The 18,055-nt window shown below is 49.9% G+C and overlaps 5 protein-coding genes across 5 annotated transcripts; 2 read left to right on the top strand and 3 right to left on the bottom strand.

Moving 5' to 3' along the window:
* Positions 1–668: 668 nt before the first annotated feature.
* On the top strand, positions 669–1,731 carry BCR38DRAFT_349683 (NmrA-like family protein; the record flags this gene model as incomplete). Its single annotated transcript, XM_040856506.1, has 2 exons — positions 669–773; positions 835–1,731. The coding sequence occupies 2 exons, from the start codon at positions 669–671 to the stop codon at positions 1,729–1,731; spliced, it is 1,002 nt and encodes a 333-aa protein (XP_040713194.1).
* A 388-nt stretch (positions 1,732–2,119) lies between these two features.
* On the top strand, positions 2,120–3,525 carry BCR38DRAFT_443053 (uncharacterized protein). Its single transcript, XM_040860852.1, has one exon. It carries the CDS (start codon positions 2,153–2,155, stop codon positions 3,155–3,157), a length of 1,005 nt encoding a protein of 334 aa, XP_040713195.1. The 5' UTR covers positions 2,120–2,152; the 3' UTR covers positions 3,158–3,525.
* Positions 3,526–4,214: 689 nt separating this feature from the next.
* Positions 4,215–5,928, bottom strand: BCR38DRAFT_443055 (uncharacterized protein). The gene is made up of 2 exons (XM_040860853.1): positions 5,763–5,928; positions 4,215–5,537 (listed from the first exon to the last, which is right to left on the bottom strand). The coding sequence occupies exons 1-2, from the start codon at positions 5,831–5,833 to the stop codon at positions 4,373–4,375; spliced, it is 1,236 nt and encodes a 411-aa protein (XP_040713196.1). The 5' UTR covers positions 5,834–5,928; the 3' UTR covers positions 4,215–4,372.
* Positions 5,929–10,475: 4,547 nt separating this feature from the next.
* Positions 10,476–11,680, bottom strand: BCR38DRAFT_349754 (uncharacterized protein; the record flags this gene model as incomplete). Its single annotated transcript, XM_040856510.1, has 2 exons — positions 10,476–11,535; positions 11,604–11,680. 2 exons carry the CDS (start codon positions 11,678–11,680, stop codon positions 10,476–10,478), a joined length of 1,137 nt encoding a protein of 378 aa, XP_040713197.1.
* Positions 11,681–12,541: 861 nt separating this feature from the next.
* BCR38DRAFT_443070 (stress responsive A/B barrel domain protein) lies at positions 12,542–13,294 on the bottom strand. Its single transcript, XM_040860854.1, has 3 exons — positions 13,201–13,294; positions 13,032–13,142; positions 12,542–12,981 (listed from the first exon to the last, which is right to left on the bottom strand). Exons 1-3 carry the CDS (start codon positions 13,264–13,266, stop codon positions 12,826–12,828), a joined length of 333 nt encoding a protein of 110 aa, XP_040713198.1. The 5' UTR covers positions 13,267–13,294; the 3' UTR covers positions 12,542–12,825.
* Positions 13,295–18,055: the final 4,761 nt, after the last annotated feature.

An 18,055-nucleotide genomic window follows, 5' to 3' on the forward strand; every position in this document is an offset into this window, starting at 1 on the left:
GATGTGATTGGAGATGCAGATCGGTAGCTTAAAAAGACACTGACATGTCTTGATACATTCGATCAGGCTTGTCATAAAATTCCTCAGTCTGAATCATAAGAAAGCATAACATTTTGTGAAGCAACTGATTGAAAGCCGATCATAATAGTAGCATTCAATCGATAGCCAATAGGAAAACAATTGTCTTACGTTAGCCCAGGTCTCGTCGAAGTGGGTTTATAGATAAGGTAAACACTATGCACGGTTCGTGAGATCCTACAGGAATCCTGCGGCAGGCAATAGGTAGTAGTAGGATTCAACTGGGGAGTGAGAAATGGGGTAGTAGTATACTGCCAAGAGCGGTAGTTGACATAAGGATCAGATACTGTAACTACCAAAAATACCTCATTCTAATACGAGTGGGCCCCTCGTCTTTTGACGGTTATTTGGTCCAACAATAAGACAGGGGACGGCAGTCAGGGTGCATCAGCCGCGACAGAAGGATTTCAATCATCTACCACCTGTCTTTTTTCAAAATGTTTTAACCAGCAGCTCATTTGGAAGAGGAGTCCTGCAAAAATATTGCGCTATTTTCGTGACAGTTCCGTAACCCAGAACCTATTAGTTACGTCACCCCTTCTTCGTAACTCAGAACCTAGCAGTTGCGTTACCTCGAACTGCTACGCACCATGTCCGTCGTTGCGGTCGCCGGCGGCCTTGGAGACTTAGGTCGCCTCATCACGGATGCCCTGTTTCAGACTGGCAAGTATGAGGTTTATATCATGTCAAGAAAGGTAATAAAGACGTTTCATGAGCTATTCCACGTTGTTGACCATGTAGATGCAGATTGTGCAGGACAATTCCGGCCGCATATCGCCATTGACTGGAAAACGATACCTTCCTGTTATTCAGACCGACTACTCCTCCAAAGATTCTCTCATGGAGCAACTCACGGAAAATCACGTCAACGTCGTTATCTGTGCCTTCATTATGGACTGTGACTCTGCGTCCGACGCTCAGCTACGCCTTATCCACGCCGCCAACCAGTGTCCCTCCGTTACGCGCTTCATCCCCTCCGAATTTAATGTTGAGTACAATGTCAGCGATGATGTCCTCCCCTACCCAGAAAAGAGGTTTCATCTCGCCGCTCGGCGAGAGCTGGAGAAGACAAGCACGCTCGAGTATGCATACATCTATCCCGGTATGTTCATGGACTATTTTGGCCTGCCGCGGGTCATAAGCAACCTCCGTCCGCTATGCTTCTTCATCGACCCGGCAAATGGACAAGCGGTGCTGCCAGGGGACGGAGAAGCGAAGATGAGCATGTCGTTTACGACGGATGCTGCGCGGTATATAGCGCTGGCGCTCGAGCTGGACAAGTGGCCGCGGATCCTGACAACGGCGGCAAGCACCGTCTCATTGAATGAGCTCGTCAGGCTCGTGGAGAAGACTCTGGGTCGTAAGCTTGAAGTGCGTTATCAATCAGTCGAGAAACTGCTCAAACATGAGGCAGTCGACCTCCCGACGAATGTAGACATTGCGAAGCGATTTTCTGAGCGATTTCCTCAAGGATTGGATCAGCTGCGAGCACTAATCGCCGATCTTGAAGCAGGTGTCGCACTTGGCGCATTTGACTTTGGGAAGTTGAATGGGAATCTAGATCTCGTCAAGGCATTTGAGGGGAAGGTCCCGGCGCCAAAGCGCATCGAGGAGGTGATAGAGGAGGCATGGAAGGCGGACTCCAGCCAGTGAAAGATAATCCAACTTTACATCCTCATAGGTTGAACCAGAGAAACATACGACCTAACCACAAGGATACACAGATCGCCAGGGTGAAAACTATCAGCGCTGATACTTGGCAGATTTTCCAATGCATAGAACTTCTATACCCAAGTGCTGATACCGTATTCAGAATATTGACCATGTCAGATTTGTAAGCCTGCTAGGACCGCCTAATATTGAATGCATGAGAGATATTGATCCATGGCGCCGCACTAGCAGGATTATCCTGGCGACAGAAACCGATGTACAAGCCACGTAAGCTTCTGATCCTGTAGGATGAAGCCCCCACGTTGACTCACATGGTCCCGTTTTCCGAAGCGAGATGTAGAGAGAGTGGCCTGACTCTTCAACCGGTAAAACCTTCCAAAGTTGGATAAGTCCCTTTTCGAAAATGTTTATGTCCATTCGACTGCGGACTCATGATATAAATTTCTTTCCATTGGTGATGACGGTTGAGGTTTACATAATCTGCAACAATTCCTTTCGGCACTCTCAAATAATTCGTCTAATGAACCCACTTTACCATCTTCAAGCCAACATGTCCACCACTGCAACCAAGCTGCAGCAAGTCAAAGCCTCCGAAGGCCGTGATTCCGTCCTCAGAGCCCTTCGTGAGGATGGGGCTGTGATCATCAAAGGCCTGTTCACAAATGATCAAGTTCGTCGTCTGAATGAAGAGGTGCAGCCTGCTATAGACAAGCTTGGAGTGGGCTCTAAGCACTCAGAAGAATGGGTTAAGGCCTTTTATGGCGATAACACAAAGCGTTTAAACAACGTGGTCACGCTGAGCAAGACGTTTCGCGAAGAAATTCTAGAGAACGACTTGATCCACCAACTGTGCGAAGAGATCTATCTGAAAGATGCAGGTGGATACTGGATGAACTCTGCTCAAGTCATCGACATCGGCCCGGCCAGCAAGGCCCAACCGTTACATCGTGACCAATGGCAATTCCCAATCTTCACGTATTGCGGCCCTAATGCGCCAGAGGCTAGCATCAACTTCGTTGTGGCATTGACTGAGTTCAGCGATGAGAACGGCGCAACCAGAGTCATTCCCGGAAGCCACAAGTGGAATGATTTCCAAGAAACTGGAACTCCAGAAGATACAATTCCAGCGGAAATGGAGGCGGGTGACGCCTGTTTCATTACTGGAAAGGTTGTGCATGGAGGGGGTGCCAATAGGACCAAGGACATCACGAGAAGGGGTATAACTCTAGTTTTTCAGTGCTCATACCTCACTCCTGAAGAGGCATACCCGTTTCTTGTTGAAAAGGAACTTGCCAAAACACTCAGCCCACGAGCCCAGCGAATGATTGGTTTCCGATCTCAGTTTCTGAAGGACAGTCCTGGAGTGTGGAAGCGGGATTACAGTGAAATGGATGAAATTCATTGTTAGGAGGGGCCAAGTCTCAATATCTGTCGGAGGTATTTCGTGCGTAGCCACCACTACTACTTGGTTCCAGCCCACCAGAACTAACCTAGCTTACCGGAATACAACACACTTCCATCTGTCCAACAACATCTTTGCACCTTTGATGTTTCCTTTCGTTTACTAATCGACTTGAAATACAATCGAAGTATAATGATCCTGCTAAATGTGACGATACTGTTTGAACATGTGAATATATTGAGAATGGGTCCCTACCGGTTTTATGGCGTCTTCGATATCCTAGGTTGGGCCTCGACTGCGGGTGAGTCAGTGGGTCTCGGAGTTCGTGACCTTACATTTAGATTCGAAATTACAGTTTACGGATCTCAAGGGACAGCCGCTGGCCCTCAGAATTCTGCTAGGATATTTATTTTCATCACAAACTTCGAAGAACGTATCTTTGAAGAGCGAAAGGACGTCCTCCTTGGCGATTTGTGTTAGTGATCGTCGTATCAACCTTTCCACCGACTGGCCGTGTTTCTGCTTTCATGGACCAAAACGCGCGATATCAAGGGGCTGAAGGATATGAGACGAATTCGCAGATATAAAATAAGTTAAAATATGGTGTTCTTTGCAACAGAGATCGAAATCGCCTGGAACGTGGCTCTCATGGCCGTCGAGCACGAACAACCGGTATAATCCAGACTTTCGATCTTTGGTATATTTCTCCAAGTGTCAGATAGAATCCATATCAATCTCTTTGCTCATACATCAAGTAATAAAATCAATTGTATAACGTGAATGTACACCGAGCTGGCCATGACACCGAGCTGGCCAACGCGACCGGCCAACTTAATCTTTGATTTTCTCAACAACCAATTATGGCAAAGTCATATAACGAAGCAGACTTAATACTAGTCCTTCAAGCTCTTAAAAATGACCAAAAACTTAGTCTCCGACAAGCGGCAAAAACGTACCAAGTCCCCCGAAGCACCCTCCAAACGCGTAAAAACGGCGGCTCGCCCTCGTACGGGCCGAGTGCGCTGAGCTTCGAGAGGCAAATAAGATGCTAAGCCGGCGCCGGAGGACTAAAAAAATTTCTATGCGAGGTTATGTAAGGGTGGCCAGCTCGGTGTATATTCACGTTATTATAAGTAAAAGGAAAGCGTTTTCAGCATTTACTTCTACTCAATAGTTTGACTTAATGGAGCCGCCATGCAAAGCCTGACGGTTACTCCTCGATCAGAGCTTCCACCAAGGCCCCCGACCCACGACCCCCAACCCCTCCAGCATCTTCTCCTGCACCAGTTGATTGAACTCATCCACCTCAGCGTGCGTATAGTACGCTGGGTTATAGCAAGTATTCACAGACAGTCGCCCCTGCCACGCCCACATGAAACACTCCAGCCATGGCCCAGTCACGGTATCACCAAACCACACGTCCTCAATCCGCCAACCCCCTTTTCCCTCGGCATCGACGTACAAAGAATTGATAAAGTTATCCACAACCCCCAAACTCGACAACGCCGGCGTCGTCTCCTCGAGCGGCGTCCGAGTGAACTCGGGCACCAGCATGCGGATCATCGGCCCCAGCGCACTCCACACCTCGGCATCTGCCTTTGGAAGGTCTTGTTGGTAGAAGGATGCGAGCTCGCGCGCCACTTGCGAGAAGGTCTTGCCGTCTGGCGTGACAACATAGGGGAGCACGCCATGGTGGTTGCTCAGGGCGTAGGCGTCGGGTAGGGATGTTGCGTCTGAAGCTGGGAAGTAGCGGCGGAGATCAAAGTTGCCAAAGCATGCAAACTGCGTACCTACTCTCGCTCCTGCTCCTGAGGCCGAGTTACGCTTCGCTTGGATCGATTGCGTGGCGAGGACCACAGATGCATGCCAGGCTGCCGTAACGCTCAGATGTTGGGCTTTGCATGCGGCGATGATGGATTCTGTGGTATGACTGCTGAGTCGAAGCTCGAGCGTGGCGTTCCGTGAAGAGCAAGGAGGTAGAGGATGGGGTACGGGCACGCAGATCGGCGCGTTCATGGTGACGAGCGGCGCGAGAAGTTCCAGCGCGTGCTGCTCGCCGCGCCCCGGTTTATTTTCTGCCATATCGAGGAGATCGTCGGACCGGGGAGGGAGACGTGATATTTCGGATCCGTCTGTCTTCATCATGTCTTCCTTTGCGGGCAGTGCGAGAGCCCTGAAGAACCGATCCCAGAAATTCATGACCCCCCTCCCGTCGAGGATGTGGTGCTCCCCTTGTATGAACAGCTGGCGCTCCTCGGGAAAAAAGTACAGCGTCATTTGCCTTGTCTTGATCATGTTTTTCCAATGTTCGGCAGATGTCTTTCCCGGGGTTACGATGAAGGTGGCGGCAAGCCAGGCTTCAAGCTCGGCGGAGGACGATGGTGATCTGTATAATTTCCCTTCTGGTTAGTTCTCTGCTGCCAAGTTAGGGTATTGCTGGCGCATCTGCAGCCAGGCATTACGGAGCAGAGGGGCTAGGTCTTGAGGGTAGAGTTTACTGTCTGGGGCGGAAGGGATGTAGCTGAAGGTGACGGATGAGCCTATCAGGAAGAGGCCGGGGGATCTGGGGGGAACGGAAATGGCGTTGTATAGGACTTCTTGGAAGCCGTACGGCTGGGAGTATGTGTTTGGGCCGGTTTGGGCCCATGACGGGTGGCATTTTACTTTGTCTCTGGATGTCATTTTGGAGGTGTCGGCAGAATGGTGGTGGCCTTGGTGAGATACATAGGGTATCAGCTTGGCTATAGGTGGAGGTTGGCATTGTTATATCGATACGGCATATAAGTTTGGATATCTAACATGTGAGTGGACTTGTGCATCGTCTATTCCTCTAATCCTTCAAGGCATTCACCAGGACCAATGGGGCCGCTGCATCAGTCAAAGGTGTAGTGTAATGCATTGCTCGCTTAGTCCGTAACCGTACCATATTGGATTGGAAATAGTGAGGTAGACATGGTTACATTTGAGGTCGAATCCCTGACATTACTGTGGCGCTGCTGACCGTGAGGTTTGTGTTCCGTGAGCCCTGCCGCTTCTCGCGTCGGTAATATCGTACGAGTTGGACGGAGCTACAGACAGAAACAGTGGATACAGTCAAGACTGCGAGAATACGTATCAGATCTTATAACAGAGGACTAGTGGCACACAGTCCACTGGCGGAGCCCTAGTTATTCCGTAACAATGTACACTAGTTAGATAGGTAACATTCTACCGTTACACCTGACGGAGGTTAACTTAGCTCAATCAACATCACAATCCTCCATGATCTTATAACTACCAAAAATACCTCATTCTAGCACGCGTGGGTCCCTCGTCTTTTGACGGTTATTTGGTCCAACAATACGACAGATTAGACTGGCGGTGGTACTGGGATCGGGCGCTGGTGGTAGGTGCAGGGACAGGGAGAAGATCTGACAGACAGGGGTAGATATGGTAACTGTCAGAACTAACGGCAGGAATCCATCCCAACGTGTGCAGAAATTCCCTTGACATTCGTGTCTGAGGCGTATACAATAACTATGCCCAGATGGGAAGGTACGGCCAAGTGCAGGGCCGAAGGACTACAAAACCCCGCCTCAAACCAGAAGTAACCATTAGAGAAGAGGAAAATCGTTGGTTCTATTGGGGCCCATTGTGGGAGGAGCCACATCCTTGGGCCGTCGTTATTCCACGGCGATTTCCCAAACATCAAAGTTAGTCACCCCCGGTTTCCTGTCAGGGTTCGGCTAGGCCGAAGGCAATAGTACAGAGTGATGGGGAGTAACGGGCGTCCCTCCTACGTAGCACCGGGTGGTCACTGGCGGTCTCAGGTAGGGGTGCCCACGGTGATGCATTGATCTCTGCTCCTTCCCTATCCTACTTCGAGATGGTCCTTATATAGATAGCTAGGCCGCCGCTTGGACCCGGCATAACAGCAGGGTCGGCGATGCCAAGGATCTTGACTCTCGTCATCCCAAAGCTTCACATAGATTGTAATCATGACTCGGGAGTCTTTTGTCCGAAACACCCCTCCGGCGGCCCGCCGGTGTCCTGCGTTCAGTGTCCTGACACCCACTGGTGCCTATGGCATTCTGTTCTCTGACATTTCCCCACAATATCTCCTTCGACAACGTCGTCGCCTCCAGAATTACGGCAAAAGGCTCCTTCCGCAACAGCCTCCTGCCCACCACAGCCCCAATTACGTATATCCTCATATAATAGCTTTCCTCTTAATAAATGAGTGCCATGGGACCCATCTGTGGCCCCTACGGCGGTATAGGCCTCTAGGACGCGAACAGAACGCTCCTACTAGCATTATTGCCAGTCGAGGTTTGCACCGCCCATCAGACCACAGGTGCCCCGTGCGGGCCAAGCTTTCATCAATTATCCCTTCCTATTCGAGTATAGCAAAGGGGGAATAGACATCCTTTTTTGGCCTTCGTATAAATCTTGCCCAGGCAATCACTACAACAGTCGCTACCCCACAATACAGTGGGGTCCCTGCTCTAGGCTTTCCACCAATACCTTGTTTTTGCTCTGCAACCAGCCCGGCAACCCATGACCTTCCCTACAGGATTGAAAAGCCCTGAATAGGAGTGTGATCACTGTATAAAGACGGCCCTCGGCTCACATCCGCTTTGACCGTGCCGCGATCGAAGTCAGGACTATTCCACGTAGTTTGTGAAATGGGCACCCTTACACCAAGGCTCAGCAACTTCTGGACAGATCGTAAGTATGAACACTGGAGGGCCTGCAAGATGCGTCCCAGCGCTTTTCAGTCAATCAAAGTTCTCTAACTTGGTCCCTCGACGTGTGGCTCTCTCCTGTGAACTCTATGAACTCGTCTTCTCTGGGAATCATGCTGAAATCTTCCAGGGGTGAAGGGCATTCTGGTCGCTTCAATGGTAGCGGCGCTGTTGAATTCCTAGTAGCCTGTTTTTCTGAGTACCACACACTGTAAACTGATGCTATTTACAGTATCCTGCACTGAGGCTGGCACTGGTCGCAACGCAATTTGCGACGGCGGCTTTTTTATATGCCGGCAAATTTCCTCTCAAGTAGTTCGTTCACAGATTTATGCAATGATGGTGCAGGATACATTGTGGTTCAAAGCATAAAACTTGAGACGTGTTTTCTAATTACTTATGGACCACCCAGATCTCTGCTGCAGATCTAAAGCCTGCTGCACTTGCACCACCGAGATGGTCGAGGCCTAAGCAAGACGCCGTAGGCCTGTTGGGCATGTTTTTGATGTGATGTTGCACCTTCAAGGCCATTACGGCGAATTGCCAGCTGGCGAGGACATATGGCTACCTACCCTAAGTCATGGGCTATTGTGACCACCACCCAATGTACCATACCGTTTCTGCCTCTGGGGCAGGCATCGCTCATTTCTACCTGTATTAGGCCTTTAGGGCCACAGTTCACTCTTTCGGAAATCTCCAGAGATCATTACACATTGAATGCAATATAATTTGCACAATTAGTACAATAAGTGATTCAAGTCGTAAAGTCTCACACCCGCCTTGATACATTCTGGATGGTCGCAGAAAATTACCTCGTCTCGTTTTAATCTTCCTAGTTCGATCAGGTGTGCACGCTAGAAGTGGTTATTCATCACAGACCGGCTGTAGGAGAATGTACTTTCTGCATAGGATAGGTGGTGGTCGCCGATACAACGGGGACATAGTGTTTATGCATCAACAGAGGGGATGAACAATGCTCAGGCTATCTCGGTAGAACGGGCGAAATCTGCGTCTTGGATTGGCATGAAGTCATCAAAGGATTATAATATAGCGTCTACTAAGGAATCAACTTTGACTCCTGATGAAATCGTCTTGCAATTGCATTCAGGCTGTAACTGCCCCTTGCTATAATCCTATCAGCTATCCCACAGATCTGGATCGATCGGGATAGAACTAACCGACGGAGAAGGCCTTCCAAAGGTCTTGGCTATGCGCCATCTTGAGGACCTTCGTACTGATTCTGCACTCAAGTCGTTGTCCCAGGCCCTCGTTAGTAAAAGGAATGGCTTGGGTGGCGAGAAAAGCTCGAGGTAATCGAGATGTGTCCGCGACCGGTCCTTCTTAGCGAATGAGAGTATCCATTGTAGCCGGTTTGTACGACCTTCCTTCTTTTCTTCAGCAATATAGTCAAATGGGCCTCTACCACTAAGCGCTCCTAGACCTCCGTTAAAGTGATAGCAGATTATAGTGCGTGTCCACTCGTAACTATCGAGCCAAGCAGCTATTTTTAGCGAGATATAATCACCAGAGCTAGCTAGTTGTGTACACAGCCACTGCCTGAAGCCACTGTGGCGCTAGGTCATAGGACGTTAACTTTAACCTGATCAGAAGCGCAGCAGAACCTTCCAAGAGACACCCCTTTTTCTGATGAGAGAAGAGAGTTGAACCATCTTTTGGAACGGTAAGGCCTATAACGGCGGCCTATGACTCTGTTATTCGCTCTAGAGAATTAATTCATCGAGCCCAACTTACACACGTAATATGTTTTGATATTTCCCAAATCCGGGCCATATAGCAGTCCTCGGATTTGGCCACCAGTCAAGTTTTTATAACAATATATCCATATATCGGCGATCTACCTCGTGCTGCTATCACGCCCGAGGCTTCGGCCGTACAGGGTCTTAGTGATGACAATGGGAGAAAAAGGTAGGAGGGTAGATTGAGTTTCCAGTGATGCTATGTAACGTATCGGATTTAGCGTACTGCGATCAGGGATAAAAACGATTGTGTCTCCTATTTTCTTGTCGTGTACGGTCTTTATTGTACTTGCGCGTGGATTCGGGAGAGGTAGACTGAGGCAATAGTATGATGCAATCGCCAACAGTAGAGCCCCCCCTAACGGCGTACAAGCAGGTTGGTTACAGCTTTGAGAGAAGTATATACGATATTAACCAGCTCACCTTTTCGTGTGTCTAACTCCTTGCGTTGTCCCGACTCTTCAGACTGCCAGACAGCGGTAGAGATCTATATTGACAGACCACTGTTGCATCAACAGACATCTCATCCGACAGCTCATCCACTAATCGGTTTATTAGAGCCCGGAAATGTTCTCAGCACATAACGCATTATCATAACACAATCTCCCATGGTCCTAAACAGCACAGCGCCGATTCTCTCGTCTCGTAGTTCAGAAACTGTGGTATAACCATTCCATCCACCAGAAAGCCCCCCTCGGGAAAACATGACCACACTTGCCCATAACGAGTGACCCTAAGGAATTGTTTTCCTTGCAGACAAGGTGTAGCCACCCTAATTGTTTTGTCCATTTCGCCAACAGAACGCCTCCTCCGGGTAGGAAAACACGACAGAGAAAGAGAAAGTTACTTCTTCTCCTCAAAGTAGAATTTCCCCAGCGGTTCACCGCCCTTCGGACTGCTCAGTGCCGGACCCGCACTGCTCACTCGACCCTCCCCGCCGTCCAATCTCTCTTTGATGAGTTGTTCGGCGGCGTCGCGTGACGTTGAACCTCGGTGCGTCCGACCGGACAGCATTGGAATAGGTCCTCGGTTGGTGGTGTCAACAAATGTCTCTTCGTCAGCAGTTCCTACATGACCCGCTCCATCGACAGAGACGCCGTCCACCATTCTCGCATCACGTCTCTCGGCCAGGGCAGACGCGCTAATCGGGGTGTCGCTGCCCTCTCGCAGCTGTTGTGATCTCAGCACTGCCTGTTCGCTTAGCCCCGAGCTGCTTCTCTCAAGGTTGAAGACACCTGCCACGCCTGCTGTTCCCGGCAGCGGTCGGCGGTGGTATATGGGACCGCTGACAGTGCTGTTCGCGCCCTCACCGAAGCCAACAAGACTGGCAGTCCCATCGTCACTCATACGATCCTCGAAGCCACCCACGGAGCGGCTTGTCAAATCCTCGTCCAGGACGTCTGCGCCCGAGGTCGAGTCGACATCCATGGTTCGGTAATTTGTGTCCATGCTTATGACATCCTCGTCGACTTCGGTATTGTCGTCTGCGTCAGTGGTAGTGCGCGCGCCGACACTACCCGTCGCAGACGCGGTGCCCACTGTGCTCATTTTGGTGGCTGCTGCCACAGGTTGACCGTTCGAGTCGAAATATGCGGGCGCGACAGGTAGGTTGGCAATCTGCTGCTGATGGATCTGGTGGAAGCCGGTCGAGGTGGGGGTGGTCTGGGGGGAGTTGGAGGAATTGCCCCCTTGTGGAGCAGGGGCTCGAACGGTGGACACGCGCTCGAGACCCGCGAGTCGAGAGATGCGGTCTGCCCGTTCGGCATCCAGGCTGTTGGTTGACGAATGATGGTGGGTCCGTTGTCCGCCGAAGGTGGGAGCTTGCGCGTGGCCTCGGTGCCCGTCTTTGATGGCTATGGTGGAGAGCGCCGAAAGCGAGGTGGTCGTACTCGTAGGCGTGCCACTAGGAGTAGAAATTGTCAGAAGCCAGCCAGCAATGGCATCAGAGCAGATAGATAATGGGAGACCAACGGCATCTCGTTGGGAGTATCCGGATTTGATGGTGGTTGGGGCATATTGATGATCATCGGGGGTGTTGGTTGCGACATCATGGCTGAATTTGTTGATACTGGAAGATCGCGTGGTGTCGAAGGCATGATACAGGGAAATATGGACGGCTCAGTCATTCGACGTCAGCTGTATATCGGTTTGGCGTCGGGCCGCAATGAGAGAATGACGTCGAGTCACGAAGCTTCCGGCTGATTTACCACTGAATAGCCGAGGCCCAAGATTCTAGGACGAGGAAGCTTTATATGATGAAGGTTCAGCTCAAAGAACGATGTACAATCTGGCGGTGTTTTGTGGACGGTGAAGCATTACAGCTTCATGCATCGGGAATTTTGTTTGGTACTTGGTTGGGTGGTTGCTCGTGTCGCGTTCGCCTTGTTGGAAATGTCCTGCGCTGAATGCAAGTGCGATGGGGCTGCAAGTAGCATGTGGGGGATTGTGGCATGACGTAGGGATAAACTAGTCCTGACTGGGTGACCCGGACGAGCATAACAGTGCCAAGACCTGCACCATATGCACCCGGTTATCTGGATTTTATCCACCTTGAGTTCATCATCTGAATCAAACTAGAATTTATCGGAGATTAGCATTGGCCATTATCTGTGTTTCATCACACCCTGAGAATATCGCCTGTTGTGCGTGTGCACGAATCAGAATCCCTTATCGCACTCATCTCTAGACTCTCTAGACCATGAACAGCACGACTGTGCATTCCTTCAACTCCGCAGATACAGACAGTTACTTACGAAGCAGCATGTAACTCTGACCACACAGCAATGTACTGTAGTTTTTAGAAACTGAATCGACAACAAGTACCTTGTATGTTTGCCAATGTGGCGTCTATTAATAACCGTGCCGTCGTATCTGGGCATATACACTCCAGGCACTGAATTTCTTGAAGTGACTGATCAAACAGCAGAGAAGGGATATATCGATATCAATATTTGTCATGGGATCTTGCACAACCCAAGCCAGTGTACTGTCTTGTCACGAGGTCTGGCAACTTCTACAAAGCAATCCTGTTACCACCTTGCTGACATATTAGATACATCCGGGAAAAACTACTAGCCTTCTACCATGCTTTCGTAGATACCATTTTCACTGTCCAAATCTTCCGTTCATAGGAAAAGTCTATGGGCTCGACTCAGAATCACGCTCGTTGACAGCAAATTCCATGAATTCTTGATTAAAAGACACCAGGCATGAAGTCAATGACCTGCGCTTTATCCAAGAGTGGCCCAATACTCTTCGTGAAACTCAAATGAGCAGGATCATCCGTCAAATAGTACTTCCTATCCTCCTCGTTCTCGAACTGGCTAATGAACGCATGGGTGATGCCATCCTGGAAGACATCAGCTCTGGGCCCCGTCCGCGATTGCGCCGGGCACGTACCGCAAGTCCCTCCGGGCTGTTATCCTTTCCTCCTACTGAGGTCTGCACATATTCCTGCTTAGTCTCAGGGTGGACGCAGTTGGTTTTCAGAGCTAGCATCCGGTCGCATGCCTGTAGCGCGTCAGTCCGTCATGATCTATCGACAACTTTCCATGCCAGTCCAGCTTACAGCTCGTACTTCCTCCACCGGCACCAGAGCCTTAAATTTGAACAGAACAACGTGGTAGATTGTCATCTTGCGTGGTGGTTTTGGAGGAAAGAAGATGCAGACGACAGAAGTTTGCCGGTTCCCCGCTTCGCACCCCAGCTCTAGAGACGGATGTGACGTCGCCGCGCCGATGGTGTCTACCCCACTTCAAACACGTCAAAAGATGAGTTATGAGAATCGTCGTCCTATATAATAAAACTCAACAGAACGATGGAGGCATCCTGTGATATAATTTCCCTTGCCGCAGTGTTTACAAATGACAGGATCATTTACATCTTTCGCTTTTGGTTACGTCATCCTACTTAACGAAATACCCTGACCACCTTTTTTCATATCCTGTTGTACCGTATCCATACCCCGACTCACTTATGACCTCCAGCCTCTACAGCTTCAACCCGGATTTTCGAAATCATAAAAACATATACTCTCTTCATCTTGGACTTTATTGATCCAGAATCATGTCAAGTCGGTGTTAAGCTTGAGGCGCTCGAGTCAAGGGTCTGTTGATGAGTAGTAAAAGAGCGTCACGAATGAAGTGAGCTGAGTTAAATCGATCATATGTAATAATTTATAATGCCTGAAAGCGTTTCCATCGTTGTAGGTCTCGAGCTTCCAGCTTTAGCAACTTAGGCCGATCACATTAAAATTATCAATGAGAAGCAACATGGCCGCTTCAGCGGAGGGCTACCTCTATTGGAAGTCCACGCCTTAATGCACTATTCTAGTAGAAACTGAGTTGCGACCAGTTGCCATACTGCAAGAGCAATGAGATTTGACTAGAACTTCCTGTCACTTTAAATCAGACCTAATAGACGCGGCTCGTTGCCCCTCGTGGGACTAACATGTAGCATCTTTCTGTGAGATAAAGAGTGATGCATTCTGGAGAAATTAGAAGTACTTTCAACCGGCTGATCAACTCGTCCCGTTACTACCTACGGCTATTCCTTTTGGCATGTGCTTCTGCAGAACAGGTAATCCTGTGGGACGGGAACTTGACAATGCTATAATGTTGATGCGAGTGCATATGGGGTGTGAATTGTTGTATTGGGAAAGGATGGCCAGGTCAGCTATTCTGGCCTGGCAGAGCTCTTCTATAGCTCTTATCTTATCTTATCGATCTTATCTATCGCTGTAGGGTAACCCCCCATGGGGTCACGTATCAAATGTATTTATTCTGTCTTAGTAGCACGAACTAAATAAAATACCTTGACGGTGGTGGAATAGTTAAAATGCAGACAAATAAATACTTATAATTGAATAGATGTTTATTCGTGCTCTATCAGGGCCTTATCTAAAGTTGAGCTATGTATTTACCCGCTCTCTGGGACAAGCAAGGCTGAGCTCTCACTTCATGAATAATTAACCGTAGCCCGTGTCATGGTGCACTCCTTAACCTTCTGTATTATATATTCGTTCTCCGTTTGCAAGCTTCTTACTTGTAGTCTTGGTTTTAGCGACGGGAGCTGAACTTACTGAAGCAGCCACTACCAACGATGCCAGTATGGAGCACAGCGTCTTCACACCTTTCCGAGGAATGAGCTACAGACTCAGATTGAACCAATCCATACTTGCAGTGATGTTTAGGCACCATTGAAAGACATAATGTTCTCGTTGCCTGCATGGTCTTCGCTTCCAATGACTTGGAATGAGACGTTGTCCTTACACTAATTCGTTCGAAGATTATTAAGAGTGCGTATGCCCTGGCATAGGAATTTCACACACACGTCTGGGCCTCACCTGTAGTTTCACGAATAAACCGTTCCTGGTGATAAAGACTAGATCTGGTCCAATGAGGATTCGTAATTGCATCTGATATTGCCAAGAGTTGTCCTCGAGTCAACGTTTCACCGGGAAGGAGCCCTGGTCCGGTGAATCTCATTAAAGGGTGAAGTTATGACGAAGTAAAATGCCACAGAACGTTCAATGTACCCATCCAGAAATTCACGAAAGTGAACCGAGATTATACATCTCCATTTTGATCGCTCTCGTTCATATGTCCTTTTTGAACTCGGATCCCCATCTTCAAAACATCCCTGATCATGTCCAAGAGCATCCTCATCACCAGCCCTAGTCGGGGTATCGGTCGCGTTACCGCCCGCTACCTGCTCTCTCTTCCCACTGAAACTGGGTCAGGCGGTCAGTAGGATATACTGTCAGGGTACGGCTAGGCCGAAGGCAATAGTACAGAGTGATGGGGAGTAACGGGCGTCCCTCCTACGTAGCACCGGGTGGTCACTGGCGGTCTCAGGTAGGGGTGCCCACGGTGATGCATTGATCTCTGCCCTCTCTATCTTCCTCCGTCTCGACTCCTTACTTATCGCCAGCCGAGGTTCTCTCTTGGATTCTGGATGTTTGCTTCCGTATGTCTGTGTTCCTCCGACTTCGGCCAATATCTTGGACAGCGGCTCCTTATCTGCAACCAAGCGATTCCCTATCCGCTGCAAACGGCTTCAACGGCTCTCATTCGCCACAAGCGGCTCTCTAGCCGCCACAAACGGCTTCCTACCTGGTGGAAGCCGGCCCGCCTCGGATGACACTTGTGGCTCTGACAACTCCTTCCCTATCCTACTTCGAGATGGTCCTTATATAGATAGCTAGGCCGCCGCTTGGACCCGGCATAACAGCAGGGTCGGCGATGCCAAGGATCTTGACTCTCGTCATCCCAACGCTTCACATAGATTGTAATCATGATTCGGGAGTCTTTTGTCCGAAACACCCCTCCGGCGGCCCGCCGGTGTCCTGCGTTCAGTGTCCTGACACCCACTGGTGCCTATGGCATTCTGTTCTCTGACATATACCTATCACCTAACACACTGAACAGACGGCTCCAGTACCAACAGATCCCATCTGGTGGTCTTATCAGACGAAGATCGTGGTACTGGTTATAAGAGTGAAGCTCTTATACGTCTAGTGCGCGAGTTGGTCGGATGTGCCTCTGAGACTCTCGTCGGAATGATTCTCAGAACAAGACGTCTGGCTCTGGAAGTCTAATTGAAGCTCTCACTAGCACTAGATTGCTCTGATCAGAGCAAGATACAATCCTCTGTCATTATCAAGGCTAGTATGAGGGCAGAATAATAGGATTTCGAAAGTAGTGTATAAGTGCACGTAGGAATGAACAGCATAATTGAAGAGCTCGCTAACTAGAATCGAAAACAAAAGTCAAGTTGATTGAATAAGATGATAAAAAGAAGATGATGATTTGTTGAAAGTCGTCTGTCATCTCCGTGTCCCTTAAGAAGTGTGGAAGACAGGGGAGTCCTCCCTGGCTCCCGTCACCTATTTTCCTGACGTCCGGCCTTACCCCGTTACACCACCAACCAACGCGTCTTTATAGTCGACATCGACGAAGCCGAATTAACCTACTGCGCTAACACGCACCTTGCTGTCACAAGAGGAGGACCAAGCCCCTAGGCCAATAGACCAAAAGATCTAGAAATGTCAGTGTTACTGACATTTGGTCCCACTAACTGCTATATACAGCGCTATGTGGCTCTGTAATCGCCAGCGCTGTGACACTTGCACCTTCCCACTAGGAGTCGAAGACCCTAAACAACCTAATTAAGGCATAATACTAGACCGAATACGTGAAAAACCGAGTTGTACCATATTAAAATAGCTCTGAGCCGGCCAAAAACAACGGCTCGAAATCAGCGAAGCGCAGACGCGTAGCTGGCACGAGAAGCTCGAGGGGACGGCGAAGGATCACAAAAGCCTGTGGGCACTGCAGAGGTGGGCTAGGCTACGGAGCTGGGCCCCCCCTGAGGCCCACGGCTTGCCAGATCTCCGGAGGGACGCCGGCGACACGCTTACAGCACGTACACATGATGAGAAGGCAAAATTACTAGCTGAGAGGTTCTTCCCAGACCCGTATATAGATCTATCGGACCTCGATCGCGGCCTATTACAGACGAGACCAGAGCTGAACGTCCCTAGGGAGGTGACCACAATGGATATCGAGTCTATCATCAAAGGAACGGCTGCTCGGAAGGCTCCCGGCGACGACCTGATCCCCACTGGCCTGCTAAAGGCCTGCGGTGAACCCCTATGGGAGATCCTAGCGGATCTGGCAACAGCTAGCTTTAGGCTGGGGTACTACCCGGAGCGCTTCCGCTCAGCGAGGGTGGTTATTATCCCTAAGCCTAATAAAACGACAGCTCAGAAGCAGACCCCTGGCGGCTGGCGCCCCATTGCCCTGCTTAGCACGGTAGGGAAGGTAATAGAGACGGCGATGAGCCAGCGTATCACCAAAGTAGCTGAGGCGGCCGGCCTACTACCAAACGGCCAAATGGGTAACCGCGCTGGGAGGTCCACCGAACTGGCAATACGTATAGTTGAGGACGTGGTCTATACGGCGTGGAGACGCGGGGGCATCGCCTCGCTGCTACAGCTAGACATCAAGGGGGCATTCGATACGGTCAATTACAGACGGCTGATTTCCATATTAGCCCGGAAAGGCTACCCGGAGTGGGTTCAGGAGTGGGTACGCAGCTTCGTGGAGGATAGAACGGTACGCCTCCGGTTCGATGGCAAGGAGTCAGAGCCAATCCCCCTACGAGCTGGCGTCCCCCAGGGGTCACCGCTATCCCCGATACTGTTTATATTATACATTTCAACGCTGTACGAGGAGCTAGCGGAGCAGCATCCACTACTTTTAGTAGTCGGGTTCGCGGACGACACGAACCTGCTAAGCGTCGGCACCGATCCAGACACGACCTGCCGCCGGTTGGAGAGCGCATGGGCTACGTGTCAGCGGTGGGCAGTGAGGCACGGGATGGAGTTCGCTCCTGACAAGAGTGAGCTAATGCACTTTACT

Source organism: Pseudomassariella vexata (assembly GCF_002105095.1).
Source record: "Pseudomassariella vexata strain CBS 129021 chromosome Unknown BCR38scaffold_11, whole genome shotgun sequence".
Lineage (NCBI taxonomy): Eukaryota > Fungi > Ascomycota > Sordariomycetes > Amphisphaeriales > Pseudomassariaceae > Pseudomassariella > Pseudomassariella vexata.

Excerpts from the sequence above, each read along its gene's own strand:
- BCR38DRAFT_443053 (XM_040860852.1), top strand. The coding sequence starts at position 2,153 with ATGTTTATGTCCATTCGACTGCGGACTCATGATATAAATTTCTTTCCA.
- BCR38DRAFT_443055 (XM_040860853.1), bottom strand. The coding sequence starts at position 5,833 with ATGACATCCAGAGACAAAGTAAAATGCCACCCGTCATGGGCCCAAACC. Across the intron at positions 5,538-5,762 it reads CCAAACACATACTCCCAGCC|ATCACCATCGTCCTCCGCCG; the intron begins GTACGGCTTCCA and ends GAAATTATACAG.
- BCR38DRAFT_443070 (XM_040860854.1), bottom strand. The coding sequence starts at position 13,266 with ATGACAATCTACCACGTTGTTCTGTTCAAATTTAAGGCTCTGGTGCCG. Across the intron at positions 13,143-13,200 it reads CGGTGGAGGAAGTACGAGCT|GCATGCGACCGGATGCTAGC; the intron begins GTAAGCTGGACT and ends GACGCGCTACAG. Across the intron at positions 12,982-13,031 it reads ACAGCCCGGAGGGACTTGCG|GATGGCATCACCCATGCGTT; the intron begins GTACGTGCCCGG and ends GATGTCTTCCAG.